Raw genomic sequence first — 14,707 nt, 5'->3', positions numbered from 1 at the left:
ACAAAATGTATATATGACAGCAAATCTCAAAAACATGTAATATCATTAAATGCAGTGTCATAAAGCCTTTTTTATGCATGACACCCAGATAGATGTCTGACATACCTAAAGCTGGACTGGTATTCTTGTAATATCTGGCCTTTGAGGTTTGAGGGCCAGTGTGGCCCCTTAAACAGTAAAAAGGTGGTTATCACACAATGGCACCAGTGCAGTGGGATGGAAAGCAGGTGTTTTCAAAGGCACAGAAAGAATGCATGTTAAGCATATATGCCTGAATATAGCACCGCATACACTTTAATGACCTCCACTGCTCTTGGCAAATGATAAGTCCAAGGACCTTCAACAACCCAAAATAAATAAATAAATTCTCATATGTGACATTGTGCCTCGCAGGATAAATGTAGGCCTACCTGGTAGTGCTTAAGAAAAAATCTGGGACCACCAATACAGTATTGCCATTGTGTTGATTTCACTGAGAATGACACAAAACAAACGTTTTCTTCATTTATTCCTGCTGAACTCATTTGAGAATTAGCACCGGACAATGTCGCCTCTACCACACGCAGGACGTGCATCCCTCACCCTTCCCACGGCTATCGGCATGCTTGCATCTCTGGCGCTCTCCTCTGGAGTACGGAGAAGCACCGGGCTGCAAACACTCCCACAATAACAGCTTTGACGTCACAGCCATCGCTCCCGTCGGAGATACAGCTGCAAAACTGCTAGAGCGGATTGAAGGGGATAGCGAAGCGGCGGTGGCGGCCATCTTACAGACCGACCGTATGCGCCTGGATTGTTTTGAACCGTGCGACCCAGGAACGCATCAGCAGCGATCAGAATTAACAACGACGTCCCTGTTTTTGTTGTGATTTTCTTTTGAAAGGCGACATGCATCGTGGAAGATATAAACCTCCCGCATCTATATTAGGGCTGGTCCTCGGACTATTATGCGTGGTACAAGCAGCTAAAGGTATGTCATAAAGCGTCTGAGATTTAAATTTTCTCTTTATAGTTTTTTCTCCGAATAGCTAATACCCACCGAAATATAGTCCTTAGATTGTCAGATTTTGTAGTTTTGTCCCAAAGTATCAAGCTGGCTTTATAAAATGTTCAACCATATTTACCTTTGTGGTGGCAGCGATTTATTTAGGGATGCTGTGGCAGCTCATCCGTCCTCAGAGAAAATATTTAGCTTTCTTGCCAGCTTCATGCTACACTGCTGCGAAGCGAATGGCATTGTATCATGGTTTAATGTCTTTTATGTTGTCTACTACGCCTGTGTGAGATTTATTTTGCTCGATATAAGTAATAGCGAGAAATGTAGTCTTGTTCCAGTGATGAAGCGTATCTGTAAATGGCCCTGCGCTAGGTACATAAATGGGCAGATTGTGTTCCATTATTATCTCTTTTCCATAAAATGTAGTATTCAGAGCAGACAGTCGCTGGGAAATTTACATAGTGTCTCTGAAAACTCGCTCGAAAGGCCTGTGTCACGCCGTTAGACATCGCAAATGGTGTGAGATGCCTCTGTGCACCTGTCACTTCGTTGGCTGCGTACTTTATTAGCGATCTAAGGGAACGTCAGGGCATCAGGGCGCGAGCTCGGGAAACATTTACGGAGACTACCTGCATCGCAGACATGTTTTCATATGTACTGTAAGTTTGCTGCGGGATGTAGAACTCAGTCCAGTTGAACTTCATGCAGGTTATTTTAGATCACTGTTGCTGTGCGGTTCGCATCCTACTCGCTGTCGATGTTTTGGACACATGAAGCTAAGGTACGCATTGCAGATCCACTCACCGTCACCCATGCAAAGTGGGATTTACAACTGAATACGCCCAAACTGTGAGTTAAAGCAAATGTAACTTATGAAACAGTTCTCCAGAATGCGTATTGGTCTCATGACATCTTTACAAAATACGATGTGCGCATCTTGTTATGCCTGTACAAAGTTGGTGTTACAGTAAACGACCTGCCCAAAATTTGTACCTCTCATATTGACAGTGGCTACTTTTAAAAGTACACGCTGGATTTTCGAGGTTAATTGACCGAACGCTGCTTGGATTTAGGAAATTTATCAAACCGTCTGAGCTTCCCCCGTTTTCCCTAGTTTGCATTATTGCCTACAGATCAATGGCTTTACCTCAGCATTGGAACGCTGTAGCAAGCCAGAAAGCAAGTTTGAGCTCTTGGTCTGAAAGCTAGCTCATTTGTTTTAGACTGAAAATGATAAAGAACAAAACAATATAGGTGAAAACATAAATTTGTACGACATATCCATGGGCGGTGGGAGCAAATTCATAATTAGCTACTTTATAAATTTCATTGATGAATACGGATTAGACACCTTTGTCATTTCGAGTTCAAGGGATAGATGCAACATATACCTGTACAAATTTACTCGAATTCGTCATGACATTACTCGCACGGACATAAAACGTTCGGCTGCGATACTGTACCTAACTGCGTTTGTGGGAATAACGGTGCGTTGTATAATTAATGGAAAAGAATCTGCAATCTGCACTTGGTTGAAAGACTTTTTTGTTTGCTACAATGTGAAGACGGATAGTGAGAAACCAAAAAATACATGTGTAGGTGTTTTCTGTTCCTTAATATCATTTATGTGACTGGTATTGTTAAATTCTATAGGACAGATTAGTTGAACCCGGGCGTATCCAGTCATGTTTGTTTCGAAGCATGCGCTACCTTGTCTGGCAGCAGCGAATGTGTTGTCAGTTATAAAGAACGTTTTCACCATTTGCCGTGTCCTGCGCGCTTTTTGTGTCATTTTATCGCATTTAAATGACGATAGAATGTTTGCGCAGTAGAAATGCAAATTTATACAAAAATATACCAAATTTCTGTCCAAGGTCCATATTTGCTCTTTTAATTAATTCGAATCTTCTAGATGGGCTGTTCATTAATTTTAGTGGCCATATTGTTGTTGATGATGTACGCACAATCTCCTGAACAGCAACGTGTATATATGTGATAAAGAGGCTAGAAATAACACGGAAAATTCCACGATGGCTAATGGATTGTAGCATGGCTACTTAAAATTTTGAAATGACTACAGAATGATAGCCTGTTTGATCAATTGTTCCCTTCGCTATTCCTCATTCTCCCTTGGCTTTGCAAGGTGTGATAGAAGGGAGTATGGGGAGGATTCTTCAACTACACACCCGTAACAGTGCATGGTTTCAAATGGTTAATGCATCGAATTTTAAATACGCGTTGCGATCCATTACAAGGTATGGTTAACCCCGGGGTCTGTCACTGTGCTGTTCTCAGGACATAATACATGTAACATATTATTATATTTGATGGCTTACCCTTCTTCCCCTAGTAATACTCATTGCTTATGCTCATATCTAAGGGCATTGGTCCAGCATTTTGGGGTTCTTGGCAGTGTCGGCTGAACAAATGTGGTTTTCCAGCATAGCTGTTAAATTTCCCATTGTTATCAGGAAAACAAATACATGCAATACCAGATACAATCCAAAGTTACTTTTAATTTTAACACCTTGTTTGCTGACTCCACAACAAAGACACTTACATCATTTGTCTTCCTAAAGTCAGCCTAATTGCCTCTAATATACATTTCAGAAAATTATGAAAACACACACACACACACACACAGTGAGAGTGTGTAGAATATTGCACACCTTAGTACGGCTTGTGATGTCTGCACTTTTCTCAAGGTTAAATTACCTTGTCACAATGACACAGCTGTTGTTCTCCTTGGCAAAGTACAAGATCTTAACCTTAAAGCTTAGCTAAAATCTAGCTGTGTACATGGATTTAGGAACACCAGCCTATGGGAATCCAGGAATAAACCTAAGCTGTTTTGATTTCATATGTCATATTTAGTGTCATTTTTCTAATTCCTTCAGATTTAATTAAACAAGCTGCTGATATAAGATAACGCTGACAGCACAGAAGGATCTCTGTGTGCAGTTAGAATGTGAAGGGTTAATATTTTTCTCCGTGGCACACTATATCCTTTCCCGGAGTAATGAAAAAAAAAGTCAAAATGTCACAATCGTGTTTGCAGTTCTCCCGCGGTCTTCTTCAGATAAGACGTAGCACGAAAATGTACAGCCAAATGAGCTGTTCCCTCAGTGTGATGGATCGGTGGGACTGTGATCAGAAACTGTGGCTGGTGTAGCATGCAGGGCACGTGTGAGATTCACATGGATGTATTCTGAGGGGCATTTATTCTGTCCATTGCCCCAGACTAATAGCTGAAGAAGGCTATGCCTGGGCATGTGGTCCTGGGAATCCACAGACAGAGTTAGTACAGGCTTTGCATTATTCAGTTTGTCAGTTCCAGATGGCAGTTTTAAGTGAGCTTTGCTGTGTTCATAATTTATTGTGCTCTGTGCACGTGACAAGAAAAAAGGATAAGGGGTTGAAAGAAACACATTTAAAAATGCTTGAGTTCTGGACCATTGCATTTCGTTCTGTGTTTTTTCTTTATGATTCTTTTGCATAGCAGCACTCCTGTTTTTACAGTCCTTAAAGTGTACCCACGTATGTTCTATGTATGGAACAGTGAATCTACTCCTTGTGTTCCGAACTGAAAGTTCTGTTTCTGTCATTGGCAAAGCGTTCTGATTTGCTTGTTCGTTATAAACATTCTTAAAGGGACATGGTATAAAACAGAACATCCATAGCTATCACAGTTACACAGACGGCACTATAAATTCCTAGCAGGCAGGAGCTGACTAACTGGAGCTGAATATCTTTGGCTTAATTACCTTCTCCATTGGAATGCTGGGTAGAAGGTGTGATAAATGAAGTTTTCACAGGAGCGGTCGTTACAGGGTACACAAGCAGCTCTTCACCCTCTCCTGGGAGCTTCCATCTGAACGCAGGGCTCATCTGTTCAAAGTCAGAGTGTTAAAGCAATGCCATATACTGTATATTTGCAAAGCCATTTTGCAGATTTTGCACCATTCTCTCTTGACTCACATGGAGGGCTCTAAAAATGCTGCCTCTCATGAAAATGAAAAGCACCCTCCAAGTAAAAATGTGCATTTTCTTTTTTGGTTAACAAATTACATTCATCATCTCATTTATTTCTCACCATTTCTGCTTCTTGCAGTGGTGATACAGAGCCACATCTCCCGTGGCCATTTGGCTGTCAGATCCCATTACCCAGCTGTTATTTGAAACCCAAACTGAAATGAACAAAAGCAGTGAAAGCAGATGCACAGATGTTTGTATGGATATTTTCCACAAAGTGAACTTTAATGAAAAAAATGAAAAAGATTTTAAACGCTTGCCTTCAGAATTTGGTAGAGGCTAATAGACCAATGTAGATAACAGTAGTTTAGAGAACATGGTTACAGTACAAACACAATTGGTATGGACATTAGTAGCTAGCTGCTGAACTAGCTGCTAGCTTTGTGGCTTGTCCCCATGGGTTTCCCACAAGACATGCAAAAGCACTGTAGCGAAGGGCGAGAGCAGTCATCCCACCCAGCCTTGAACCTGGGTCTACGGGGTACCAACCATGCGACTTTGACCGCAACACCAAAGAGCCAGGCTCATTGGTATGGCAGTCAGAGCACATACTCAACCGTGGTGACAGCACTCTGTCACACTGCCCTCCCCTTCAGGGAGCACACCCATGCGCTTCACATACCATGGCGTCCCTCACGCATTCTCTTGCCATACTTCTCCCATCCCAGGGTGCCCCACCCATCTCTGGGGTCCATCACACCATGCTTCACCCATCTCTGGGGTCCCTCATACACCAGGGTTAACTGAACCTGGGGGTCCGCTCATACGGCTCACACACCGGGCACGCCTCCGATGGCCTCGCGGCAAGCCATCCCACTTCAGACACCATTTGTAGCAAAGGGCGAGAGTAGTCACCCCACCTGGCCTTGAACCCGGGTCTACAGGGTACCAACCATGCGACTTTGACTGCGCCGCCAAAGAGCCAGGCTCGTTGGTATGGCAGTCAGAGCACATACTCAACCGTGGTGACGGCACTCTGTCACAAGCACGCTGTGTCATTGTTGTGACAATGAAACAAGTTTTCCCCTCTAATGTTTAAAGGTGCTGTGAACCCTCAGATGTTAGTGATGTTATCACTCTGAACATTTTCCATTTGAAAATATGACTACTAATTGTTATTGCAGTGCTTAAAATTTACCAGCAAAACAGCGGCGGTATCTCACAGTGTTTTGAATGGTTAAAAAAGAATACTGAATCATTTTGACCCATCTTTGACCCAACTTTAAAATGAGATGACATGCTGCACTGTTGATAGGTATGTCTGATCAGTTGGGTGGTTTTGTAAACAAGTGAATGGTGACACGTGTTTTATGTCTAAATTGTTCTTTTGGAGGTTTGCTCTCTCGCCTCCTGATTGGAGCATTCATCTAAAATGTCAAGAAGGGGAGGTGCATGGAGTGACTGCCCCTGCTCCTGTTTTCAAGATAACAGTGCGAAGATATGGCTGTAAGGAAACATGCATCCTCAGCAGCAGTGAAGTTTCAATGCATGCCGATTGAACCAGGCAGCAGGCAAACACATGGCTGTACTGACATTATATATGCATGCACGTTAAACAAAAATGACGAGGTTACACTTCTGAGTGCACAAAGAAAGGCACAAAATTCAAAAGTTAAGAGAACGTTGGGTCAGCGGTGTAGTGCACTCGGAGAAGGTTGCAGGTGTGAATTCCGGATGAGGCATTGGTCTTGTAACATTTAGCGTTTTATGTATATTACCTGAATGTCACCCTAGACAGATACCAGAGTGGAAAAATGCTGTTCAGTCAGAATAGCACTATGGGTCAGATGATGTTTGTCCTGAACTGATTTTACATCATTGGAGCTGTCAGATTTCTAAACGAACATCACCAGTTTATGTACTGAGACTTTCATTTCATTAGTTATTTTTGTTCTGCACTGTTCAGCATCTCTTATAAAGCCACTTGCCTGAAGTCGTTTGCTGATCCTTCCAAAAAATCTCAGACATCTTTTATGACTTTCTTCTCCCCTAAATAGCTGGAAGACATTCAGTTTCTTGCACAGCACTTGATTTTTTCACAGAAACAAACATCCCTTACTTTACTACCTGTGAGCAGAGATATTACAGTATTTCCCATAATCCCCTGCTGAGTTCCAGCTGCATACTGAGGGGATAATTGAGACAGAACATTCAATTGCCTGTGTGTAGGAATAAAAATATGTTGTACAGTAATTGCTTATGTTCAGAACAAACGTTTAATGTTTTCTGAAATGTTTAGCTAAAATAACGCATGTGAATCATCTTAAGTAGCAGACTGTCAGAAAAAAATGCATCATAATGGCTATTTCCTCTTCTCCATCTATGATCCACTGTATGGCACATGATAATACAGAAAATATGTGGATCCTCCTTAAACTTTGAATTCTCAGATTTAATGTGGGCACTATTGTGCAGATGATAAACAGAGTCCATGGGACGGGGGGAAAGGAGTATTACAGACCAAATCGGGCATCTCTGCTCCCTTACATAAATAAATGTGTCCCTCATTGGTAACACTGATGGAGTGGGAGTACTTCGCACCTAGCATCAAATTACATGAGCCAGTTTAGTCTGGAATCTTGACCACCTTGTGACACAATTTTCGTTACGTGTACCAGATAGCATAAATTAACATGTCTGTTGCTGTTTAATTGGAACATTTAAAATATGTTGAAAGCTATTTCATTTCATGATGACTCTGGGCAGAAGGTGTTTTTGTTTTGTTATGTTTGTTGCTTTAAACCTTAAATAATACAAATCTACAGTATATTGTATATGTAAAAACTCTGCATCTGTTTGTTCACGTTTTCAGTGGTATCATAATGGTCATTAAAAAGGTAGGCAATATAATAGATAAGCGGCTGCTGGCTGTATAGTTTAAATCACTCTATTTTGACTCTGGAAAGGTGTAAGCTACATGCTTTCCCACCCAAAATGTCACCATTTCATTGTGCTGCTTCACAGAGCAATAAATGTCCTTCAGAAAGAACCTGCTGGAAATAACATCTTTGCAACAAAGTATGCTGTATGGTGTGATCTGTATTTTCTGTGTGGTTTTTCATATAAAATTAGTGTCCTTTTATATGCCTGCTGTCTTTTTTTTCTTAATTATGTTATGAACTCTTGATTCTTTACCCCATTTATTCATAGGATTGAAACTTTGTGAGAGACAAAGGGTCCGTTCTGTGGTGAACCCGGGGCAGAGGGGTGGAGTGAGCGTTTTTTACAAAGCGGCCACTGTGACTAACCGGAGCACGGGCAATGAAAGGGCCCGACCCTGGCATGTGAGGACCCCGGATGCTAAAGAATGCGGTGGGGAGCTCGGCTGCGGAATGTTTACAGGCGTTCCGTTTTCTGTCTTCTGGAGAAGGATGGAGGCAGCTGTGCCCCAGTTCTGGGAGTATCGCTTTATTTCACTTGTCCCCCTATCACCAGTATGGTTGAATCATGATTTTTAGGACTTATTGATCTGTTGATTGCAGTTTGTTTAATCAATGCAAATGAGAATGGGCCCTCAACCAGCCTTTCTAGGTAAAGAAAGGTTAAATGTGAATATGTGGTAGATTCTTTACAAGAACAGTGGGACTTTACTGTAGTTAGCTTTTACAAAACAAATTATCTATCTGTCTGTCTGTTTATCTCCATTCATCCATTCATGCATGCAATCTGTGTTATTGTTTTTATCATCTCTCATCTGTTGGATCTCCAGTTGAAAAGCTTTGGGAGCCACTGAGCTGGGATTCCTGTCACCACATAGTCAGCCTGCATACAGTAGAGAGCTCTGTGATCCCGCTGGTTCACAGTACCAGGCAGCTGCTGTTTTCACATCTGCAGCTAGAAATCAGAGCAACACTCACTCTCATGTCTTCCAGTTCTTTGGCACATGCGAACATCAAACCGTGGCTTGCAGCAGATGGAAGTGGTGAAGGACATTTTTTTAAAAAAAAAGTGATTTAACGCCATCTTGACACCCCCCCCTTCCATGAGCGTCAGTGTGGCATGGTGGTAAGGACAGGCAGGGCTTATAAGGCTTCTGGTTCGGTCTGCGCACTCCTGTTATGAACCTGAGGGAGATACTCAACTCCAATTGTTTAGGTAAATATCCAGCTCTGTACCGTAAATGGAAGACATGTGGGCTCTGTATGCGTCCTTGGAGATGTCTGCTAAGAAAATAAAAATGATAATAGTCATCAAAAATGTTCCTCTCTCTACAAAGTGCCAAAGTTGGAAGCAGTCCGGCTGCTGTTGGATCCCTTTCCCCTTTGAGCTGAGTGATGTGGCTTGTGGGGGTGGACGTGTGGGGAACGGGTGACTGTGTACTGAGGCCAGTTCTGCTTACCAGACGTGCTGTAATGAGGATGGTGCTTTGGAGTGCTTTGGTGTGTGTGTGTGTGTGTGTGTGTGTGTGTGTGTGTGTGTGGTGTCTTAGAGAATACACATGTAGTGTCCCCCCCTCACCCAGCTGTGTTTTGGTCTTTTTTATCTTACCGTTAGGTCTTTTCACTGATGTCTGGCTCTGAGCTCTTGAATTTCAACATCAATAGCCTCTTTTCATGTCCCTCGAATGACATGGCTCTGCATCTTTAACCCACCAGTCAGGAGAGCGTGAATGGCTCTGGGCACAGCTGGTGCCGTTGCCAGGCCCGCGGCCTGTTAGCTCTGCTCCCTGTTTGTTCGATGTGAATACGGGCCTGTGATATCTTATCTGCTGAAGACTGTGTTAACACTGCAGGGCAGACAGTAGATACACACATGCAAGCAGAAGCAGGTAAGTGCCTGGCAGCAAAACATAAGGAGCTATAGATTACTTCCTTTTATTCCCCTGAAGTTGTGGTGCCAGTTAGTGATTGGAGAATGGGACCTTATGAACCCCACGATGAGTGGAGCTATCACATAATGTGAATCACTTACTTGTTTTAACCGATCAAAGCACTCCACAGCACAACGGTAGGATTGTTTCAAGTCGGTGAGTCATTCAGGTTAGTTCAGCCTGATTCAGCCTGGTTAGGCTGGTTCATAGACCCTCACTCTCCAACACTAGCTTCAGGAGCAGCTCTGGGTATGTGTTCTGCATAACTGAATTTCACTGAAATGTCATTCAGCTAGCAAACCCTGCAGTGACATGCAACCTCTATACTAAAGATCCAGCGATAGTGAGGTTAGTACATTGGGAACATGGGAACATTTTGTGCTTTTCTGAATCTGCTACCTGTGTGTCTGTCACTGTGGATTAACATAAAGGTATCCTTTATGTCTGCAGCTAGGTAACTGAAACTGTCAAATGACCTTCTCCAGTCTTAGCATCAGAGAATGCCATTCCCATTTCTTTTACAATAAACAGTGAAACAAAGGTACATTGCCTGCTCTGTCATTTGGATATTTAAAAACCAAGCAGAGCACATTGTGTCGTGCTCTTCACATTCATTGTGGAAACATCAGCTTTATGTATTGTTCAATATTGAATTAATATTGAATGAAACAAGTGTTGTCCTCCAAACATGGAAAACATGGATCCATAGTCAAGATATGAAGGCTGTGTTCCTATGTTTGTGTCTGAGGCCTTAGGTCTTTTGAGGCCTAGGGCGTTTTCTGACTGGTGTGCTTATAAACAGTCTCTATTCCATTGGATATCAGTACCCAGTAGTGTGTCGCTGCAGCGAATCCCGTTGACCCACATTGATGAGCATCAGCCAGCACTTCACTCTTCGCGTCAGCTGTGAGGTGACAGGAGTGTTAATTGGCAGGGACTGTTCCAGTTCACACCGCGGGTGTTGCTAAATCGCGCCTGGGAGCGCACCGTGGTGACCGGAAATTAATCATTCACCAATCCACTTAAAGCCGCCCCAGGCCAGGCAGAGCACAGGCACGAACCGGGTAGCAGGGAGATCGCACAGCTGGGGACAAGGTTGGAATGATGTCATTGTTTGAGTTTAGGTATGTTACTTTAAAGCTTTAAAGATTTGCCCTTTGAAGGGGAACAGTACTGAAAAAGGGGAGAAACACTCATGATAGATATTAATCATTAAGTAAGCAATTTACTGAAACTTTTTAGATTCTACATACTGTTTTTTAAGAAACACTTATAGAAACATGACTAATTGTATTTGTAAACATGATGGTGATCGTGGTAGGACCAGCAGTAGTTGCAATGGGAATAATATTGTTAACATTACAATGGTTAAAAGCAGTAATGGTGGTTGTTGTGCGAAGGACAATGTTTGGCATAAGCATGAAGATGCTCATCTGAATTGGAGCCATGGTTGCAGGGTTCTCCATGTCTCTGTGGGGGGCCATGAGTCTGACTTTGTGTGCTACTCCTGTGAATGTATTGCCAGAGAAGCGGCCTGTTTCTGGTCTAGAGTAACCCTCCAGACCCTCCTACTGCCTCCTCCCCATGATATTGTTTTTTTTTTTTTTTTTTTTTTGCGTGGCTGTCTATCCGGAAACAGCATCCATTCAAATGATCTGAGTGCACTTGACACTGGTGGGGGCTGACCCATGGTGCGGACTGCTGAAATGCTTCATGGATTACCGTGCTGCTTCGGCAGATTAGAGCTCCGAATCCATTTCTTCTTGTAGATGACCCTGTGGCTGACCCAGCTGTGCGTTAGCTTGGGAAGGCTGCCACAATTATTCACGCACAGTCTTGTTTTACAGTGTTTTGCTACTGTAACTGCGCTATGAGAAAGTGCCTGTTGTTTTGCTGATGTCAGTATTTAAAGGTGAATATTGAACTTGACTGTGAATATTGAACTTCACTGTGAAATTGCTCTGCAATAATGCATGTTGCTTATTACCATCACTGTAGTGGATGCTCATATTGAAACACTGTTCATTTTATTTTAGAACAATAACACCGCTCAAGGTGAAATCCATTTGTGGATATGTCACCTAATGAGGGCTCTCAAAACAATATACAATGCCCTGAATACATTGCATGGCTTCTCTGTCTCTCTAAATTGAAGCATATTTTAGTTTAAAATCACGTTGTTGTTGCTCATTCCTTAAAAACCGCTTGTGATCGCTTTAGCACATAAATACAGACTGAAAACACTAAGCTGTAGATGGAGTCTGCTCTTTGTACACTAAGCTGCTTTGTCTTGCTGTGTGGAAATTTGAATTTATGTGCATTTTAGCAATGAAGCGGCCTTGTGCTAACAGGCACGGAGGGCTCGATTAAATTCCTGCATTCCACTGCAAATGTAAACATTCCAGAAAACAATGGCTTGCGATGTTTCAGGACAGTTCCCTGTGCATGTCCTGCATCCTTCAATGACGACAGAGTATGACAAATTACAGACACACAGATCTCTCCTGTGAAATCAGGTCTTAGCTTTACAGTATTAATTGTTTGGGGGTTTTTTTGTGAAATTTTTTTGGATGAAAAGTACAGCTGAGGGCCTGACTCATAATGTCCATTGTAGATCCTATGGCGCTTTTCTAAAGACTGTGGGTGTTAACTTCCCAGACCGGCTCTCAACACTTACATACATAGTTGCCCCTTCTGGCCATGTAGTGGCTTGCATTCCCTACACCTTGACATCCCAGTAAATAAGAAATGAATTCTCAATTAATTAATTCTCAATTCTCCCTGATTAACTAAGGGTTAAATAAATAGGCCTGTACAAGAAATCTCAATGGAAAACAGGACATAGTCTGAGATGGCTTGTCTGCGTGTTTTTAGATGTAGTGGGAAAAAAAATTGTTACTTCACAACATACGTCTATATGGAAGATTCAGGAGAAGTGCCGTATTTAGGGGTACAGCGCACCTCCAAGGAATCAAAACCTGCGACCCCCTGGTGGCAATTCCAGTTGCATGACCACCGCTCCCCACAGCCACCCAGTGTGGTTATCCCTTCAGTTATAGATCTTTAAGTAGAAAAAGGACTTTTATACACAAGGCTTAAAAGTTCTCAGCCTTCCCTGTGAAGAGAATAAAAACCATATGTGGTAAGTGAGGGGCCAAATTGCTGTGGGTAACCAGAGCTTATGGTGGAACGCCGTGTGGGGAGGGCCGCGCATTCCCTTGTGTGCCATACATCACTGCCGGTGAAAGCGCCTCAGAGCCCCGGCCTCTCCGTCGCCCCGGAACAATGCCGCAGCCGTAAATCCCCGGTCTGCCTCGTGCTGTCACGGCGGCATATGCCAGACGCCCCCCGTGCTTTTGTTGAAGTGCTCTGTCCGGCCCGTGACCTTGTGAATGGAACAGGAGCCGACCCGTTACGGTATCGCACGTCGCCGGGGGGGGGGGACCCATGGGGTGCAGAGCATCTTCTCTTCACACCCATTTTCTGTGACACCTCGTAAAGGTTCTGTGAAGTCAACACGTGTGTATCCAACAAACGATGCTCTGCAATGCTGTCGTGCTGTTCTTGTGTATTGGGGAGTCTGCAGATGTAGTCCGTCTAACAACTTCATGCAAATGTTTAAGACTCCCCTTTGCAGCGGTCCAGTTCAGTGAGTTCATGGCTGAGAACGGTCCAAAGACTGTGTTTGTGAATTGTTGCCCGAATTAAGGTCTGTTCCAACAGGAAACATAAAGTGTATACATCCATTCGTTTCCAGGTGCTAGGAAAGAGAGACACACTGATAAAGGAGTAGTCAGGTGTGTGATGACAACCCTGTACTACAGGTCAAAATGTCACTCCAGCAATTGTTTTACCATGCAATAAAGCATTTTGGGGGGAAACAACAATGTGCAGTTACCTTCATCACTGTTTTGGATTACTAGTAAGTAAGTAATTTTGTGTAGTAATTTATTTGGTATATTAGTCATTAATTAGTAAAATTTATTTTAAAAATAAACGGACTGGTACATGGGGGCTCTTGCGTATGTAACCTGCTTTCTTTGTCGTGGGAGGCTGAAGTTGAAGGAGGGCGGGATGTGCATGTGTGCGTGTGTGTGTGTGTGTGTATGCGTGTGGGATGGGGGTGCGAGACGGGACCAGCCGGTGTTCTGGACACCGCATCTCTCCTCTGGCAGGGGTTCGTTTTTCCCGCCACGTGAATCTTTGTTCATCCGGAGGCAACGCCCGCCCAACATGTGTCTCCACCACTCCCAACCCTACCCCAATCTGCATTTTCCTATGAATATTCATTATTCAGCACTACCCCTTCATACATCCTTACATATGGATGTATGTGTCTGCAGAGGCGGGTCAGGGGAGGTTATGAGAGAACCTTCCCGAAAAATGAATCACGTCCCAGAGGCCTGAGTAACTCAATCATCCAGTTGATTTTTATTTGGTGCAGTGCCCTTTACAATCAGTCACAGAACACTTCACAGTGTGCTATTTCCAGAGGCCCAAGTGAAACTGAATGTGAAAAAACTGACTAATAATCTCTTTGACACCTTGCTAAAGGAGATTGAGATAAACTGGTGAATTATGTGTGAACCGAACAAAGCCTTAATGCGATGGCCCTAACTGAAACAACTAAACCTTGTTTAAAATAAATAAGAAAATAAATAAACCTTGTACTGTTGTTTGTCATGGTTGATGATCTGAATCAAGTAAAATAAGTTCACCCGTCTTTCATAATGGGGGGAAGGGGGGATAATATTGTTAACAAATAAATTGTGTTAATGAATGGCGTTAAATGTATCAGAGAAGCTTGCTTGGGCATGTATAAATTACTGATGAGCCTAGAGTACTGCTTTAGTATCAGGCTGATGTAA

At 43.0% G+C, this 14,707-nt stretch overlaps 1 protein-coding gene across 4 annotated transcripts in view; it reads left to right on the top strand.

The window, feature by feature from the left end:
• Positions 1 to 694: 694 nt before the first annotated feature.
• LOC118778864 (calsyntenin-1-like) overlaps positions 695 to 14,707 on the top strand; it is a 42,715-nt gene continuing 28,702 nt past the window's right edge. For all 4 annotated transcript variants that reach the window (XM_036530644.1, XM_036530642.1, XM_036530643.1 and 1 more), the window contains exon 1: positions 695 to 970. In XM_036530644.1, the coding sequence (XP_036386537.1) occupies positions 889 to 970 (82 nt within the window). In that variant the 5' untranslated portion in view covers positions 695 to 888. The remainder of the gene's footprint in view (positions 971 to 14,707) is intronic.

The sequence above is a fragment of the Megalops cyprinoides genome, chromosome 6 (genome assembly GCF_013368585.1).
Source record: "Megalops cyprinoides isolate fMegCyp1 chromosome 6, fMegCyp1.pri, whole genome shotgun sequence".
Taxonomy (NCBI): domain Eukaryota; kingdom Metazoa; phylum Chordata; class Actinopteri; order Elopiformes; family Megalopidae; genus Megalops; species Megalops cyprinoides.
The sequence above is the reverse complement of the archived record's forward strand: the minus strand, read 5'-3'. Positions and strand labels throughout refer to the sequence as shown.